Below are 20,057 nucleotides of genomic sequence, written 5' to 3' on the forward strand. Positions count from 1 at the left end.
TGAAAAGAAAAGTACTCAAGCATAAAACAAATGGAAACCATACAACCAAAAAAAGAAGAGAAGAGAAACAAAGAGTCAATTGGAAAACAAGGTCTAAAATGGCAGTAAATACGTATCTATCAATAATCACCTTAAATGTCAATGGACTGAATGCTCCAATCAAAAGACAAAGAGTGACAAATTGGATAAAAAAGCAAAAACCTACAATCTGCTGTCTACAAGAGACTCACTTTAGGGCAAAGGACATGTATAGATTGAAAGTGAGGGGATGGGAAAAGATACTTCATGCCAATGGACAAGACAGGAAAGCAGGAGTTGCCATACAGACAAAATAGACTTTAAAATGAAGGCCAATGAGGAAGACAAAGAAGGATACTATTTAATGATAAAAGGATCCATTCAAGAAGAGGATATTACAATCGTCAATATATATGCCCCTAATATAGGAGCACCCAGATACCTACAGTGAATACTAACAGACACTAAAAGGAGACTTTATTATCATGACTATTACTATTATTTCTGTTGTACTGATGGTATATTTGAGCTATAGGACATTAAAGAGCTTATCTCCAGTTAGTCAGCTTAAATAGCAGAACCAGGATTTGCATCAGGACCTTGTGCTCCAGAGCAGAGATTTTTAAGTTTCTTTCAGATGGATTAAATCCTCTTATCTATTCAAATACCACATTTTTTTTTTATAATTTGTCACAGTGTTTTAACCTGTACTATTTTACATGTATTACACATTTACTGTCTCAGTGTGAAACAATAGAATCTATTTATTATAATGACCCTAGACCAAAGCATAGTACTGGGATGTTTCAGTGATTAATGAGTAGTTGTTGTAAAGTGTTGTGACAGGATAAAGTAGGATCACATAATGGTGTAAAGCTTCATTTTTGGACTCACACCCCTCAGTAACTCTAATAATATTATTTAACCTCTCAAGTCTCAGTTTCCTGTCAGTTTCATAAAGTAATTGACCATCATTTTATTAATTACATTTCAAAAATTAATGAATAGTTGAAAATATTTTGTTAAGAATTATCTGGTTATTTCCAGATAATGAAAAATAATGATAAGGTAGTTATTTTTAAAAGACTATTTTCCTACTTCAGTAGGTCAATTGAGGATCTGCAACAAAGTAATTGTTTCATTTTCCCTTAGATCCGAAATAAAATGATAGATGGAGAAAGTGGAGAAAAAACATTCAGAACTCTGGTTAAATCTCAAGATGAGGTAAGAATTAAGTCCGGTTTATTCTTAAATTTTAAAATAAATTAATAATGATTGATATTGGTGATATATCTAATTTAGTAAAGCAATATTTATTTATAAAGAAGGGATGTTTCTGGTAAACCAGAATTTTTAAAATTACTCTTTGCTGGAATTATATTTTCAATAAGATTTTTAACTGAAATTTTTATAAAATAATGTGGCTTTAGATTTCATGATGTATTCTTATATTGTTAACAAAATGTTGAAAATTATATTTTGTTTCCATTTTTTTATTGTTATAAGAAACAGAGCACACAACATGTTGTGCCATTACTTTTAGGCCAATTCAATCATACAGATTTGAAGTTACTACTTAATAGCAGTATGTTTTACATGGCTTGTGTCCGCAGATGTACTGTTGAGTTCCATACATTAATTTAAAAAGCTTTTTTTTAGTTTTTGTTTGTTGTTTACACTATCATCTTGCATTTAAATATGAAATTAAATCAAGGGATAGTAGACCTCGCACATAAATTACTGGCACAGCTCTGTAGCAACTTATTTTATATTGACGTGGAAAAACTCCTTGTATATGAGAATTATGTCTATCTGTATCAGTCATACGTGGAGTAAATAAATACACACATACATTTGCGTATTTGAAAAGTATAGAACCCAGAAGCCTTTGAGCCTGGAAATTTAATTTAAGCTTTTTTAATAGATCTTATGTTCTTCCTTTCACAATCTCATCCATTTTAAATGTGATATTTCTCCAGAATTTCTCAGCAGATCTTTCCCTGAGATGGAGCTAGGATGTAATGTAGTGCTTCCTATTTTTATGACGTGACTTTCCTCATTTTAATATTATGAGTATCCATTGACCAAACATACAGGGAGGTATATATCAATTTCAGTCTTTGTAGAAACATCAGTTTTGTTTACTTAGCCATTAGCCGAGCCATTTACCCTGTCAGTTTTTAGAAGGAAGATGTAAACCATTCAGCAGTTCTGCCAACTTCTCCGTTATTCTGCCAACAACAACTCTTTGACCTGCACATTCTTTCCTCAACTTAAAAATCAATTTTAATTATATTAAGTTACTTTTGATAGTTCTCCTTCGATTTGCTGTAAATTCTTTTTGACTAATACCCACCTTAGACTTTTCAGTATTATTACTGAAGAAAATATTTTATGTTTATTTCCCTAATCTGATACTACTTTTGCTTTTATTTCTTAAAACTTGCTGAACAACACTTGCTTGACAAGGTTTTTTATAAGTAGTAAGAAATATGTAAACCTTACTTCTTTTAATTATTTTAAGAACATTATGTGTCTGAAAATAATGCTCATCCTCCACACACATCAGTAAAGCCATGGGGATATTTGATGTATAGAGGCAACATTATATAGTTTTTATAAAATGAACTTTGCATCATACATTTTCCTTCATCCTGCCAATTAAAGCCCTCTTTAAGACTAATTTCTTCATCTGTAAATGTTAGGAAAAAAGAGTGTTTCATTTACTCCAGGGGTTCGATTAACTAAGACAATGACTGTAAAATGCTTAGCATATTGCCTAATACCAAGTAATACTTAAGTGAATGTTATTATTCTGATGAGGATGATAAAGCTGGAGGTAACTAAAAATATTAGAAGCTACATATATATCATCACTATACCTAATAGAAGAATGAATTATAATTTCTTCACTGCTATTCAGTACCTATGTAAGAAAGATTCAATATCCATGAAGTTATTTAGCTTTGTACTCAGTTTACCTGGTGGATGTAATTGCTTTTCTAACTTTCAGTGATACTGAGTAATTAGTCTCTTATGATAGCTAAATATTACAATAATGGCTGAATAAGAATAGTAATATACTAATCATACATTTGGATCTAAGACACACTGACTGCATGAACTGCCTGATATTCTTTTTTTTTCCATTTTCTAAAGTTTTATTGAAGTATTGTTGATTGTTACAAGTTTGCGATAATTTCTGCTGTACAACAAAGTGATCAGTTATACATGTACATACATCCATTCTCTTGCAGATTCTTTTCCCACATAGATTCTTTTCCCACATAGATTATCACAGAATATTGCATAGAATTTTCAGTGCTATACAGCAAGTCCTCATTGGCCGATCATTCCATATACCTCAGTGTGCATATGTCAATCCCAAATCCCCAGGCCGTCCCTCTCTCTACCTGTTCCCTTTGGTAACCATAAGTTTTCAAAGTCCATGCGTCTATTTTTGTTCTGCAAATAAGTTCTTTTGTATCTTTTTTTAGATTCCACGTACAAGTGCAATCATATGATGTTTGTCTTTCACTTTCTGAATAATTTTGCCTGGTATGCCTGATATTCTCTTAAACATTTTCATTCTCTACTATGGATATATCTAATATTTTAGATTCCTATTATTAAAATTTATTTTTCAGGAAATGTTTTTCAAGTTTGAAGGTCAATAATTTGGCATAAATTCATAAGATCTCATGCTTAAACTTCTTAAAACTTATCTGTGGGTATTTTTTTGGTCCTAAAATTTTGCTTCAAATACACACCCATAAATAATAGATAATTATAGAATACATCAGACATGTGAAGAAGGGTATTGAGTGACCGCTAAACTTGTAAATAGATCCTAGTGTTCTGCTCTTTATATAAATCCACATAGAATAAAAAGTGATAATAACCATGTCCAACTATTTTTTAGAGATATATTGACAAAGGAAACAGGACATATACATGGACTCCTGTCAATGGCACAGATTACAGGTAATTAACTATTTTTATATGTGTGCTGTATAATGGGTTATTCAGTTGTCTTTCACCTATTTTTAGTAGCCATTTTCCATTGGATTAATATTTTTTATATATTCATTTTCAAACTATTTTTAATGCAGTTAAAATTGAAATGTTATCCTTTCCAATATTAAAATGCATTAGAATTATAGATTCTTATTTTCAAAGGGGAAAAAGTGGGAAAAGGCTAGGAATATAAGCTTTAGAAATGAAGGCTTATATGATATACATATATTTGGTGTTTTGTATATTTATGTTAGTAATAATAAATGTCGACAAAATCTTCTTACTTTGTAGTCATGACTTACCTCCTCATTTAAATTGTCATTTAATTTACATCACTTACATTTAAGTTGCAAATTAACTTAATAATAAAACATAACATCATAGTATGATATAAAATATTCAATAAATATAGCATTTAACCCCATGTGTAGAAATTCTGTAATATCCTGACTTGTCCAATTGAATGTACCTTGGAAAACTGGACAGACTAGCACCCTAAAATTTCTTGGAAATTCTCCATTCTTCATCACTCATTGTTTTCTTCACTTGCTCTTACTCTAAGGTCAAAGCTTTCCCTGTGGTCCTGCTTCCCACATCTTCATAATATCAAGGCAGATATGAACATGTCCTTCTTGTTAACTTGTTCTCTCTTCCTCCCTCTAACACCCCATCTGTGGATCTCATGTCATCAGACCATACCACCCTCTACTCCTCCCTTTGAACAGTCATCTCCCTCTCATTCCTCTAATATTTTGGTTCAAGGATGATTGCCACCCTTCCCTCCATTCTCATGGATTGCTGCTTCTCAAACTATTTGCAATGTACCCACATTTATGTTAAATAAAATACTGAAATAAACTTTGAAAGAGATGAAAAATTCAAGCTGAAAATTTTTTATTATATTCCATAGACATAAAATTAGTCTGTCAAATTGCTATAAACATTTCTAAATGCTTAATCTCAATTTCTGTACTAACTAGTCATGAGCTGGTAATATATATTTTGCAAATGGCCAGGTTCCCGGGCACACTTTAAATACCATTGACAGAAATGATTTTTTGGTGCCTGGACTCTCTCTCTTTTTTTTTTTTTTCTTTCTCCTCTTCTCTGATGATCCTATTATTCCCCTATCTTAGCTCCATATTCCGAAGTCGTGTTTTACAACTCTAGCATTAGGACTTCAACTCCTTCGTAATCTTAATGTGATATTCTTATCCAACTTTCAGATTACTACGTTTAACTTCCTACCCTTTCCTCTGAAAGCCCAACTGCTACAATCATTTGCCTCAACTGAGACCTGAAATCTATCAGCCCTTCTACCTTTTCAGAGCTCGTGTCTTCTTCATGTCCTTGTTACCCCTCTTTATTCAGCATGAATTCCTAGAGTCTTAATACATTCACACTGTTAAACATATCGTCAATTCCCTACATCAAATACTTAGGTTTGGCAAAAAGCAGTTTGGTCAATCCCAGTGCTGGTTAAATTAAATTATTACCAACACCACACTGCATCCACACAGCTACAAATGGGAGAAGTAAAATATTTTTTGATAACATCACCTAAAATTCAGGACCTCTAACCTCAAATGGAACTCAGTGGTCCTGGTAATATCCATAGTGCAGTAAATTTAGTATGCCTCTAGATGACTTGTGATAGCTTCTCTTCTTCCTTAAACCCGAATCTCTTTTCCATCCATTTTCTCTCAGGTGATGTCTTTATTTCCTTTTTCACAGAGAAATACACCACAGTACATAACTACTTGCATATATATTTTCATCTACTATTTCTATTTCTATTCACAATGCAGTAACAAGAGTGATTTTATTAATGCTTGAAATACATTGTTTCACTTCTCTACTCAAAATTCTCCAGGAATTTGCTATGTTAATCACTGTAAAAATCCAAAGTTTGTCAGGGCATCTGACCTCATTTACTATCAGTTCTCTGAAGTTCTGTCTCGATCCTCCACTGAACCACCTTCTTAAGCTACACCATCTTCCTCATAATCATTGGGCCATTCTGCCTCAGGACCTTTGCACCTAAAGTTATTTCTGCCTAGGGTGATTTTTCCCTAGGTATTCACATATGTATCCCATCCTCACCCCTTCAACTAGTTTTTGTCTTCTCAATAAGGTCTTCCCCAATAATTCTACTTAAAATGTCCAGTGCCTCATCATCATTTGATTTATATATATATGTATATTTATATATATACACATATATATACACACATATACATGAAGCATATATAAAGAAATTTATTTCTACAATTAATTGTTTATCTCAAGTTATAAGAGGGCAAGTTTCTAAGATTGTTAGATTCTAAGTTTGTTGCCTTCTTCATTTAGTTTTGAATTCTTCACTCATAATACAGTGGCACACAGTGGACATTCTGTAAATATTTACACAATTAAATTTTCAATTTGACTCATTCTGTCAAATTCAGATAACAGTATCCAAATTTCCATTGAAATATTCTAATATGAAGGACTCTCTGACTGTGTATTAATAGGCAGTTAATATGTAGCCTAGTTAATAGTCTACAATGGGCTCAACTGTTACTTTCCAAATAAAACCAAACAATACCCCTCCCCCACTCTGCCCCAGATCATACACATAACTTTTCAGGGGGCCTTGAGTGCTGGGCATTTCCCTAGAGCTGTAATGTGGTTATCATAGGATGCCATTGTCTTTTGTGATCCTGAGAATGACAGACAGATTATATCAAAAGAGAAGCACATGATATTAATGTCATGATATACTACATTTTCCAGCCTTTCTCCATTTTTTCAGTTTTTGACATAAATTTGAATCTAGTGAGAAAGACTAGAACCACTGTTTAAATTATTTTACTTGTGTCTGTCTACTAATTTCTGTCTCTCATTTCTATTAGGCATCTCGTTAAACTTTATACAATCTTTATGTACCTACCTAAATTGTTATTTTCCTTCCTCTTCCATGTGTATTGCCACTTTTCATTTTTTGGATAAGCTTATCAAAAGGTGTGATGGCAGAGAGGAAATCTGGGAGCCTGTCTCTTGAGAGATGATTTCATGATAAAACAAAGTGCTAGATGCACATGTAGGAATGTGCTTTCTTCCTTTGTGTCTTAGACAGACAGATTACAAGATAGAAAAACTGTTCCTTTTTTGTCCCTAACAGTCAGTATGATGGTTGCTCATACTGCAGTTGTAATTACACTCTGGGGGAATTTTAAATTCTTATTTTACCTCACCTCACAAACCCACTCATGAACACAGGTGACCAGATTAGCTCAAGTTCTGAGTAGGTCTCTCTTTGTTCACACAACTTCAGTCTCTTGCATTTTCATCCAAGTTTTAAGTTTGGACTCTCAGATCTGAAATTCTCTCACACATTCCTTCCCTAACCTGTGTAATTGTTGTTTCTTCTACTGCACTCCCTCTACAAAAATCACTGTCCTCTGGACAGGCTTCAACTTCACCACTTGTGTTTGTTTTCTTCACACATTCCCTTCACAAATCTACCATTAGTCCAGATCAAATCAATTTCCATTTATAAGTACTCCCCTGAATTTCTACAAATCAATTCACAAATAACAAATTAGAACAAAATATTACATCTAAATTGAAGGTGAAATGGCAGTGTTTTTCTTTAATGATGTATCAAATTTTACTTAGTGCTTTCTGTCTCTTTAAGCCTTAATTAACTTGATTAACTATATTTTGGAAATAGTAATATTTTAATAGAATGCTCTCTCTTTTGATGAAGAGTTGTATTTTATGGTGCTGTAAATGATTGAGTTGAAAATGCATTATATTCCGTTTAACTAAATTAACCATGTTTATAGGAGTCACAGAAATATTACATGGGTGACCATCCATCTGGTGGTCACTGGCTTTATTAGAATTTAATCCCTAGGAGAAAATAAAGCAGCCTTGGTCTGTTGGTTTAATAAGGAGAGAGATAGCAAACACTGCATATGGCAGCATCATTGACTTGGAATGTTGATTAAAGATCTTATCTGTTATAGGATGAAGAAATAACTGTTGCCTCAAAAAAAAAATCAGTAAATTAAGTGTAGCTATATTTTTCTATGAAATAAAGTATAGCTATTAATAACCTGAGATTTGCAGACCAATAAAATGTATATTTGATATGTTAATTTTAAAACTGTTCCTCATGGGTTTCCACACTATTTTTTATGGTACATGAGATGTAACCCAAGCTTGTGTGTGACATTGTAGCAGCCACATGATATAATGTTATCAGTTTTAATTTGAAGTTTCTCTTAGCAATAAGTGCTGATAGAGCAATAAAAATGTCCTAATTTCCCTGGAGAAGAATTTGTGGGAGACAATCTTTAAATACTTACTAATTCTGCTCTACATTTTATAAATGGCAAGTGAATCTTGAAAGGTCATCTTGCTTTCAGACTAATTGCACTGCATATTTTAATTTTAATCTTTGCCTCCACTTAAAGGAAGTTACCTATAAAATGAATGTGGAGATTTTCATTAAATCTACATAACATTTTATTTCTCTGACCTTTTCCTGTAAGAAAAGTCTATGAATTACTTAATGATGGAGAAAGATTTGGGAATTGGAGGTAACAAGCGTCCACTTATTTTGCTATCTTGACTGCATAATTAAATAGTAGCAAATAAGCCCTTGCTCTTTTCCTCTTTGTAGAGTGAAGTTTTAACATTTATTTATAAGAAGGAAAACCTGGAATTTTATATTTTGTCCTGTTATATATTGTTTATAAATATATATATAACAGGATTACAGTTTGGGCATCCATCCCCAAAGCCTGGGAAACATGAGGCTTGAGTGATTATAAGGAGATCGTCTACAAATGCCCAGAAATACACACCTGTTCCTGTACACTGCTAAATTTGGGGTTAAATTTTAAAAATAAGTGCTGAATAACTTAATTGGTTACATTAATCAAGCATCATTTTTTCGAAGTAATTGCATTGGGAATCTTAGAAATACCTTCATTTTTGGCACCAATTATTTTGTTAGTTTCCATCTATATTCAAGGGATAGCAAATTCATTTGTAAATGTATGTGTGATATAGAATAATTAGTTATGCTCTGCACATGCATATCAGCCATTGTGAAAGTATAATTATACACAGGCAATTTTTACTGGGAATTATGAAATATTCTGATTTTTTTTGACAGTTCTAACATTTTATGTGTGATTGATAACTTCAAAATGGGTATGGTTACCTGTCTTAGAAGTTTGTACAGTTATATTAAGACAGGGTTGGATGACAGGCTTGTTTGACTGTTCTTGTGTCTAAAATATTCTGAATTTGGCTTGGTTTGCACTGGACCTTTCCTCCGGGGTGTACACCTACCATAAGACTACAGTAGCCCCATGGCTCTTGTAAACTATTGAATTCAAGACGTTTTTCCTATTTATTTAATAACAGTCTACCAACTGATATGGGATATCCACAGTTAATGAATTTGAAATACAGTTACAATGTTGGGTAAAAATCAGTGAGATGAGCAAGTGCTCTAAAGGAATCTGGATTTCCCCTTCAAAAGACATGAAGAAACTTGCCTAGAGATGAGTTTTACAGTAGTTGGTATTTAATCCCTCAAAAGAGTATATTTCAGATTATTTTATGAATTGTGTAATAGTAATGATAATAATACGTCTTCCATTATAATTTTTAATTTTGTACATTTGCTAGCAAGCACTATAAAGTTATAGGTGCTTCATTAAGGAGGAAATAGCCAATTTATATATTTAATTTGCTTAAACATATCCCTAGTATCCTTCTATTTTTGTCAATAAAGTATTTTAATATACTTTTCTAGAAACATAAAACCCATGACATTTCTAATTAATGGGCTCACATAGTAGCTTATTTTCCATATGTCTCTTCTGATTCCCTGCAATGTAGAGAACTGGATGACTCTGGATGGCGAGACCGAACTAAGTATCCTATTTGCTGAAAGCATTTTCCTGTCAAAGTAATATGTCTTTTCCTTCCCATGAGGAAGATCTTTGGATTTTCCATGAACTTGATGTGTCTTTTTTTTTTTATGTTTCATTTTTTGTTTGTTTGTGTTTATGCTTCTCTTGTTTCTATTGCAGTTTGGCCTTGGTATTACCAACCTACAGTTTTTACTATATAAAAGCCAAAATAGAAGAGACAATAACTCAGGCCAGATGTAAGTACTGTGAAAGCAACTTCAGGGTCTATTTTTTCTCTCCTAGTACCAGAGGTTTAAATATATCTAGATTTTGGAATACCCAAGGCTTATATATTTTAGTAGGTGTTATTACCAAATCAACAGCAATGATTCTCACCCATTCCAAACATGCAAGGAACAAGATATATTCTACATGGATAGAATATGAGCAGGTACTCCAGTCTCACTGGCAGTCCCCACCACCCTTCCTGCCTTGCTTTGTGCTTGTAGAATCATTGCATTGCTGTGTCCTCTGTTGCTGTCGTTTTAAGGGTCTGCTAGCTGGCGCAAAATGTTTCACATAGTCTCTACTCATGGCATCGTGCTAGTAAAGTTTTGGGGTTTTTTTTTTTTTTTGCATTTGGCAAGAATGATACTATGCTCCACATTTTTAATTTTGTTTGAATAAATTATATTGCACTGGTCTTTGGCTTTGGTTTGGCAATTAACTTTCTTCTAATTATCCAAATTAGTATCTCAGTAACTCAAATGGGTTAGTTTATTTATTAATTTTTTTTAAGCATCATTTGGAATGTGGAATTGTTATTAACACTAGTGCATATTTCAAGTCATTATCAATCGTTATCTTGTTTTGGATAGATTTAGTGAAGTAAAATGACCATCATATCCTTTGCACACCATTCAGATATTCCTAACAATCTAAATTTTTTCTGCTATGAGAAAGTAACATATATATATATATATATATATACCTTTTACATCTGACCCCATAAACTACAGTTTCTTTCCTTTCTCTGTCAGTTTTTTTTTTTTTTTTTCTCTCTCCACAGTCCTGGTCTCATTATACATTGTGGTAATTTCTACATTGATATTTCCACTTTCACTTGATAGATAGATATGATGGTCTTTTAACAACCAGCAACTTTGCATGAGCTAGATCTTCACTTGATAAATGAGGGGATGCCTAGCGGGTCTTTGATGATTGGTAAATGCTTCTGTTTCCAGGCTAGCATCATTGGTATTGCACTTGCATTAGCCACTTTGAAAAATAGACCCTTGAAATAACCACAGTACAGAGAGGGTGCTCAAATAGTAACTGATAGGACATACTTTCCAGCCTTCAAAAAATGTGTCTTTTTTTTTTCCAGACTACAGCTGTACATAAATAAACCTTTGATCTATGCACAATATTTTTATTCAAGAGAGCCATTGAATAAAATATTGTTTGTGACCCCCTTTGCTTTACCCTCTTTTTTTTTTGTTTCCCTGCTTTCTCTTTCTGATGGATTTTCACAGCAAAAAAGGGCAAAATGAAGGGCAAGTATTTTCTTGTTGCTCAATTTCTTTCTGTTTAGTACACTTGACATTTTCACTGATATTCCATCCCTATTGGATATTATCCTCTGTGCTTCTCATTTGCTAGATTTTCCCCCATGATCATTCAGACGTTAGTGGCAAAAAAGGGGGAAATAATATACTTGTGTTTGCATATGCAACCTGTTTTACTTGCAAGTTTTTTCTTAGACTTAAATATTGTGTGTTTTTATCCTTCCACTTACTAATTCATACTAATATGAAGAATGCTCTTAATTAACAAAAGGCATTAATGGATTTATTGAAATAATTTTATCATAATGTTGGTAAAATATTTATGTTGACATTTTTGATAAATTCCTCTGAAATAACTTGGCATAAATCACTTTTTAAAGGATATCTTGGTTATGGTGATAAAGTTTGTTAGTAAATGGGAAAAAATAATAGACCTAGCATTTTCACTGATATAACTGTTGTAATCCATGTTATGAAATTAAAATTGATTTCATTACTATAAAGTATTGAGTCTTTATATTCATTCATGTGTTTTGATTTAGGATGAAAGTAGTCTATTTTCATTTTTCCTTATTAGTTTATCTTTCTGATGCCTTCTTACTGTCATCAAATCTCAGGATGCATATGTGAGATTATTTGTCTAACCCTGTGTCATTATCTTTCCAGATTCAGAAACACTGAAGCCTGATAATTTTGAAGAATCTGGCTATACATTCATAGCACCAAGGTAGGTTTTGTTTTCTTTTTTAGAGTTCATGTGGATGTGTAGGAATTTAATAGCGGTTCTGAGTTGAGGTCGAGACTGCTCTGGGTTACTCCATCCCAAATTATGGAACCAAATGGAACAATAACTTTAAAACTGAAAGAGAATCATGTTATTCATTCATTCACTTATTCGGGTACTCAGCAGTTGCTATGTGCTAATCAGTGTGCTGACTCAGGGATACAGCAGAAAATAGGACAGATACAGGTTTTGCTTTTTTGGAATCAACAATGTATCCAACAAAAATGAAGAGTTGTGTATTGGCATTTATGAATATGTGTACCTGTACTCCCACTCTCTCTCACTTGCTCTCTCGCTCGTGCTCTCTCTCTATATATATATACACACACAGATATTCATAGATAATATCAGATATATATATGTCTATACACAAGAATGTGTATATCATAGAATGACAACCTCAAAATTCACTATTTTAACACTAATACAAGGTTTAGGGGAAATATATTTTAATATAGTGAGATTTTTCTCCTATAATTTTTAAGATTAACATCCTTTGTCCTCCTCAATTTTACTTCTCTCTCATATAATCCCCCTTCCCTATCTCTAATATACATTTTCATCCCTACCTCTGTTTTCTTAGAATCATTTAAAAATCCATTCAGGAATCCAAGAGTGTTACTTTTATTTCTTTCCTTGATTTTTGATTCTCACTCTCTAGCACACATATAATAATACACACCAACCATAATTCCTATTAGCCTAGGCTAAATTATAGAATAAAATAAATTCCGAAGCTTGTAGTATTAAATTCTCACATGTTGTCCTTTTTAGAGAAATTACTCTAAGAATGCTCATAAAAATTAATGTGACTTACTCTTTCATATTCTGTCTGCATAAGAATATCTGAATTTCTGGTTCTTCTTAAAAATAGGAAATATATATAACTTTTGGGGGAAACTCTATCAAAAAAGCATATTCCTGGCTTTTGGACTGACTTCATCCTCGAGCAGCTTTCCTGCCTGAATTTCCTTCAGGGTTTGACACTGCCAATCCCAACATCCTTTGACACTCTGCCTCCTCTTACTTGATGATGCACTTTTCAGGTTTTCTTCCTCCCTCTTTGGCTGCATATTCAGTCATTTTCATGAGCTTCTCATCTGTACGTCCCTTGCATGAAGCTGCTAGCCTAGGCCTTCTTCTGTTCTATTCTCAGTCTATGGACATACCATAGATGCCCACTATCCTGTGTCTACGGTTTGAGATGTTGCCTCCCAAATCTATAGGATGGTCATAACATCTAGAAACAAAATAGAAATAATATGTGGTTTATTGACCTTACGTGATAATATCAAACAGTATATGTGTTTCCTGACTTTTTGTCTACCCCACATATTTCACTGAGACATTCATGTTTATGAAACCTAATGGGAATCTGTCTGCATTGTGCTTCAAATTCCCTAGGTCTCAAACATTTGTCCTCTTTGTAGAAGTCTTCTGTCTGTTTTGCCTCAATGGCAAAAATACTATCCTCCCATAATAATGCCCAGTCTTGAAAACTGACAAGTCTTTGACTGCCCCTTTTCCTACATATCTAACTTCTGGTCAATCACCAAGCCTTGACAAATAGAATTTATCTTATGAATATCAAGTATATCTGTCAAACTCTTCTGTCTTTGTTCTGGGGCAGGCCACTGTCTTGTCTCACCTAACCTAGTAAGGATTCCTCCTAATTGATCTCCCTCCTTGCAGGATTTCTCTCTTACTCCTTTTTTTTTTTTTTTTTACTTTTAAATTATTATTATTAAAGTATAGTTGACTTACAGTGTTGTGTCAAGTTCTTTTGTATAACAAAGTGACCCAATCACACACATTTCCCTGGGCAGTAGGTTTCCATTGCCCATCCATTCCAGATTTAACCGCTTGCATGCAAAAAACCCCCCAAAATGCCCATCCGTCCCACTCCCTCTCCTTTCCCCCTTGGGAACCCCAAGTCTGCTCTTCTTGGACATGATCTGTTTGTGTTTTTTGTTTTGTTTGTTTTTTAAGATAGGATTGTTCCATATTTTAGATTCCACAAATAAGTGATATCATATGGTATTTGTCTTTTTCTTTCTGGATTACTTATGAATTCTGTCTCCTTTCTATAACCAAAGGGAGTTTCTAAACTTTCAATAAAATCATGTCTCTCATCTGTTAAATACCAGCCAATGGCTTAGTATTGTCCTCATAATAATCTGTACTGTGTAGGAGATTTTCAAATGTTCTATCACTAGGTCCCAGTTTACGAATGTGGTCTCCTAAACTCTAAATCAGGGGCTGACAAACTGCAAACAACCAACACAAAGTTTTATTGGAACACAGCTACGGCCATATGTTGATGTATTGTTGTGACCACTTTCACCACAAAGGCAGAGCTGAGTGGTTGTAGCACAGACCTTTTAGCCCACAGAGCCTGAATCACTTACTCTCTGGTAACTTAGAAAACAGTCGTCTAAGCTCTACTTACAGGTCCAACCACATTAACCTTTTCTTAGTTCCTAGATGCATTTTTTTTTCCACCTTACCTCTTTTCATCCACTAATTTTCTTTTCTATTTTGGACTGAACTCACACATCCCCTGTTCTTCCCATATTCCAACTTCAGAGCTCCTTGATCTGGGAATTTCTTTCCCATTATCACTGGATTAGACATTCTTGCTGACTGCTTCACAGAATCCTGTATTTCCTGTACTAGAGCACAGGTCACATGTCATTTTATTTACTTTCCCTGACAGAGACACGATAGCATCTACTTGGCACTGTTCAATGTTCAATATCAAATCCATTGTCTGGCACACATGAGGGGCTTCTATAAATATATGAAGGAGGTTCTATAAATACATGAAGAATACTTTTAGGATCATATTATTAATAATAATACCTGAACCTTATTAGCATTTTTTCAATGCAGGTAACTTTGAGTAACTTAGCTGCTAAAACTAGTTTTAGCTGGAAAGGAGAGTATTAACATGGCACAAATGGGAGAAGAAACTCAAATGTCAGGTTGTACTATGTTGATGAGACTCTCCCTCCATCTCCCATCTGTGTTTTTCTCTGGGCAGCTTCTTTATTCATTTATCTCAGTTACTAAAGAGGAGAACATGCAGGCTGGCTTGTTCAGTTTCACCATTAAACAAGGTATCCCTTCCCAGAGAGGATAAATGTATCTGTGAACCTCAATTCCCGAGTTGTAGGCAATGACTATTGTTTAGCTCAGCAAGGATTAGCATATAGTCCATTGCTGTGGCCTAAGTCACATTCAGTATCAATATGACTGATTTGCCTATGAGTTTGGAGAAGGAGCAGATACCAGAGAAGGGAAGGCATGTTGGAACTTCTGGGGTAAATGAATGTACCCACCTTAATTAACATGGGTTAAGCCTTTTACATGCATGATGATATTTATCCCTCAAAGAATTCTATAATAAATTAGTATTATTATGTTATTTCATAGATGAGAAAGCTGTTTTAGAGAGGTTAAATAATAGGGAATTTGAATCAATTTCCCTGTCAGTCTAAGGTGTGTTTACAGTGAATATGTAAATACTTAGGGATCTCAAAAGAACATCCAGTACATCTAAATATTTTTATAGGAAACATTTCCTGGAAAAGTGAGCACTGAATGTGTATTCGAAGATTTGTGGAAAATAAACTGATAGGGGAGTTCCCATCATGGCTCAGCGGTAATGAACCCCACTAATATCCATGAGGACATGGGTTTGATCCCTGGCCTTGCTCAGTGGATTAAGAATCTGGCATTGCTATGAGCTGTAGTATAGGTCACAAACATGGCTCAGAGCCTTCATTGCTCTGGCTGTGACATAGGCTGGGGGCTGTAGCTCCGATTCAGCTTCTAGCCTGGGAACTTCCATATGTCGCACATGCAGTCCTAAAAAGAAAAAAAAATGTTGAGAAAAGAAAGACATTTCTATAATATAGGACACCAAGCATATGTTTCCATCACTGTCATTGATGGGGAACAGTGAAGCAAACTCTAAGGCAGGACAATCAGGGTCTCTTTCCCAGATCTTTATCATTATGGATGTGTTGTCACATTCCCTGCATCTTAGTTTTTTTACTTGCAAAATGGTGATAACAATAATACCTACCTCCTAGAGTTTTTATAAGCTTTAAATGACATGATGTGTGCAAAATATCTAGCAAAGCTCTTGGTAAGATATGAGCTCTTTAGTTATTATTTATGGTTGTGATAAGAGGAAGAGGGAATGTTATTTAATAAAGGATGCTAAACAATTATTTTAAACTAATTTAAAGAATAATGCTCATGAATTTTAAAGCTAGAACCATTCTTGTTAATTCTTAAAGTATTTGATCCTAATTAGTACTCATTTTTACAACTTCCTTAAATTTTAAATCTACTAGAAAGAAAAATTTTGAGAATACAGATGAATGGAGGATTAACCCTACCTTTAAGAGAATTATAATCATAGGGATGAAAGTTTACATCATGGATTAATTTTTCTTTCTTGTATAATCATAAATGAGAAAGCACTTCAAAGATAAGTTAGAAAGAAATAAAAGCATTTGATAGCCCATAGTTAAATGCTAATTTACGATACATAACTGATACAAGTTTGTGAAATAGAATGAGAACAAACTCACTCACCTTATTTCTATTCTAGGAATAAATAATTTGCCAAATTTCTAGTATCAGAAGCTTTTAGTTTCAAAGCCATTTAAGTTACAAATCCCATTAGGTCAGAAACACGAATTGACAAAGTGACCAAAAGAGATTATATAGATTTCAGGCCCTGAAGGTATTTTCAGCAAATCAAAATGGGTTTGTTCCTTTAAAGCCATCCAAAGCTTTCTCCGTTTTACCACTCAATCTTTTTTAGGAGAAAAAGTAAATCTCAAAAGAGCAATGATCAATATGTGTAAAACTGATTACTTTTAGAAAAACAATGCCTTATAGAAAGTATATTAGCAGGTTTTCCCACATGTCCATTGGGAACTCAGCAGTTTTCATAACCACAGTTATTCCCTGTCATGAACTTTGCTGGGGTGGTTACTTTGGGACAAGATCCTAAGAAATGGTAATAGTCTTGAGTTGTCAAGCTGTATCAATAGGCTAACAGACAACTGTTAATGCTGTCTAGCCACACATTTCACATCTCAAATATTTCACCAGCTCTTGCTGCTTATTGCCTACTAAAATAGTCACCGTACTCATTGTGGGGGTGACTTTCTGTTGTCCTAGATCATTCTTATTACTAGAGAACTCCACTGACATAACATCCAGCGGTTTTTATTTTCTCACATTTCCATTGTTTAACTTCCTTCACTTCTGTTCCCATCCTATTCAACAACTTTCCTTAATGGTAATTTCAACAGTTTCACTGCTTTTGCCATTACAATACATCAGAAGGTCAATAATACCTTTGGGCTGCTTCAAAACTGGGCACAACCAAGCCAGCAAGGATAAAAATAAAACAAAACAAAGAATGATGACATTGTCTAAATTAATTGCCCACAACACTAACAGCTTTCTGTGGGTAGAGGTCAGAATTGCTTTGGCACGAAGCTTTGTAGCTATAAAAGCTTACAAAGTAAGTAAAAGTTCAAAGCACATTGTATGTTGTATTAAAGCACACTAATTAGGGATCTAAAGACTAAGCTTCCTCTCAAGGTTTGACCAATTACTAGTTAGGTGCCTTTGGGTAAATCTTTTTACACCTTTAATCCCACTTTATTCACCGTTAAAATATTAAATTATCTTCTAATAAGGTTATTTTTAGGATTAAATGAGCAAAGATAATTTCAGAAATGCCTTTTAAATAATACGGAGTTCTAAATATGGTTTTATTAATAATTATTTATCATTATTTTATTTAGTCCTTCTGAAGCCTTGCCCTGAGGTTCTAAGTCTGTGAGATCCTAATTCAACATATTGGCCTTTTGACTTCCAGGCTAGTGTTACTTCCAAAAAAGTACGGCATTGTGGGAAGAAGTCAGTTTTAGCTCTGTCAAAACTAAATGAGAATAAATTGTGGAAACTTATTAAACCTTGCTTCTAAACTAAAATTTTCTGTAAACCAATAAGTTTTGTTTATTTTTGATGTTCTGACATTCTATTCTCCTCTTTTCTCTGAGGCTTTATATTTAGGCAGTGTCCTTGCATCTGAGAATGTTTACTTTTCAATTGAATTTTTGAATTGAATATTTGATTATCCAGTCAGTTAACTTAGTTATAATTGCAACCTTCTCATACTTATGTTGCCTTACATTTATTCTGAATTTCCAAACCACTTTGGATGGCAGTTCCCCATGTGTTGCAAAGAATCCTTCAGAAAATCCCCAAGGACAAAGATATTTTCCTAACCCTGTTAAATAGTGTTTGCTTTTTTCACCATGTTGACATTTGCAGTGACACTACAAAAGGAATGGTGAGCTGATTCGTTATTAGAAATCTAGGCATGGCACTGAAGTTGCTACTAATCACTGTAATCTTCATTGCCAGGCATGTACATTGGTGGGGAGAGGAAGAGACAGTTTTACTTTGAAATATCTTTGATTAAAACACTAAGCATTATTCTTTTTTACTGATGTTTATACTTGAGTATATCTCTTAATAGTCTATGTGAAGATAATGGAAGTTTTACTACATATCAGAGTTACTTGACCATCTCAAAAAAAAAAAAAAGAAAATAGCACATGTGTTGTTTGACTTGAGACCTGAAATAGGAGCTTCTTGCCTTTTTTCATAAAAATAGCATTTTACTGGAAAAAATGAACGACAGATGAAGTTGGGTTATTCAGATTTGGGTATTCAGCAGACATTTTCTCAAAAATCAATTAAGTGAACTTCTACTTTGAAGAAAACAACTCAAAGTATTTGTTCCCAATGACAAAATCTGAACTTTCAAGCAAAAATTAGAATTTTAGTAAAGTTATTTTCATTACTGTAATCATGACAGCCTCCCTCCCAATAGTAATGGACTCATCTGGTGAGATCAGTGATGTTATTAATGAAGTGAATTTTCAATATTTTATAATGAAATATGTCATCATTTGAAAGATCTTCATAATTCATATTTTACAAATAACAAATTTATGGTATTATAAAATTATGGGTAAGTAAAAGATTAAGTGTGTAAAATGGTGTGTTGCATTTTAATGTAACAGTACAAAAAGTTCAGGTGGTTTCAGACTCCATATCACAACTAAGTATCAAGAAGTTACAAATAATCAAGTTTTTTTTATTCAAAAAAAAGAATAGGCACAATTATCTCAGAAAACTATTACAATAATGCATATCTATATAAGCATTATTTTTTTCATGTGCCAAAATACAATCTTGCAGTTGATTGAATGCAGAGGCACTCTTGTCTTCTATTAAGCTAGGAATTACAGAAATTTGCAAATAGGTAAATCAATGCTCCCTTTATTTTTACTAGGTAAGTTTTTTAAATACAGTAATTTTTTATTGAAATGTTAACATATAATGGGTTTATTGTCAATATTTAATAAATGTTTTAAAATTTCTAAGTCAATTTCTATAGTAAAATTGCCAACCTACAACATACCATAATAATAACAATAGAAGCTAACATTGAGTATCTTCTGCCTAGGAGTCAAATGATTAACACATAGTATCTATAATTCTTACCACTTGGTGTTATAGTGGTGTTCCATTAAAGAGATGAGGAAGTGGAGATACCCAAAAATTCAACTGCTTACAAAGTCATATGGCCAGCCAAAAAAAAAAGTGTTTTCATTACCTATGATTGCTATCTACATTTTTTAGTTT

General features: G+C 33.3%; 1 protein-coding gene across 4 annotated transcripts in view; it reads left to right on the forward strand.

Moving 5' to 3' along the window:
- The window catches only part of CACNA2D1 (calcium voltage-gated channel auxiliary subunit alpha2delta 1), a 482,485-nt gene that overhangs the window by 411,426 nt on the left and 51,002 nt on the right, over positions 1–20,057 (forward strand). For 3 of the 4 annotated variants that reach the window (XM_047752036.1, XM_047752037.1, XM_047752038.1), the window contains 4 exons: positions 1,171–1,242; positions 3,941–4,002; positions 10,134–10,210; positions 12,188–12,248. In XM_047752036.1, the coding sequence (XP_047607992.1) occupies positions 1,171–1,242; positions 3,941–4,002; positions 10,134–10,210; positions 12,188–12,248 (272 nt within the window). Of the gene's footprint in view, positions 1–1,170; positions 1,243–3,940; positions 4,003–10,133; positions 10,211–11,488; positions 11,627–12,187; positions 12,249–20,057 lie in introns of those variants that run through there. The other variant, XM_047752039.1, reaches the window with a different exon arrangement.

The sequence above is a fragment of the Phacochoerus africanus genome, chromosome 11, assembly GCF_016906955.1.
Source record: "Phacochoerus africanus isolate WHEZ1 chromosome 11, ROS_Pafr_v1, whole genome shotgun sequence".
Taxonomy (NCBI): Eukaryota; Metazoa; Chordata; class Mammalia; order Artiodactyla; family Suidae; genus Phacochoerus; species Phacochoerus africanus.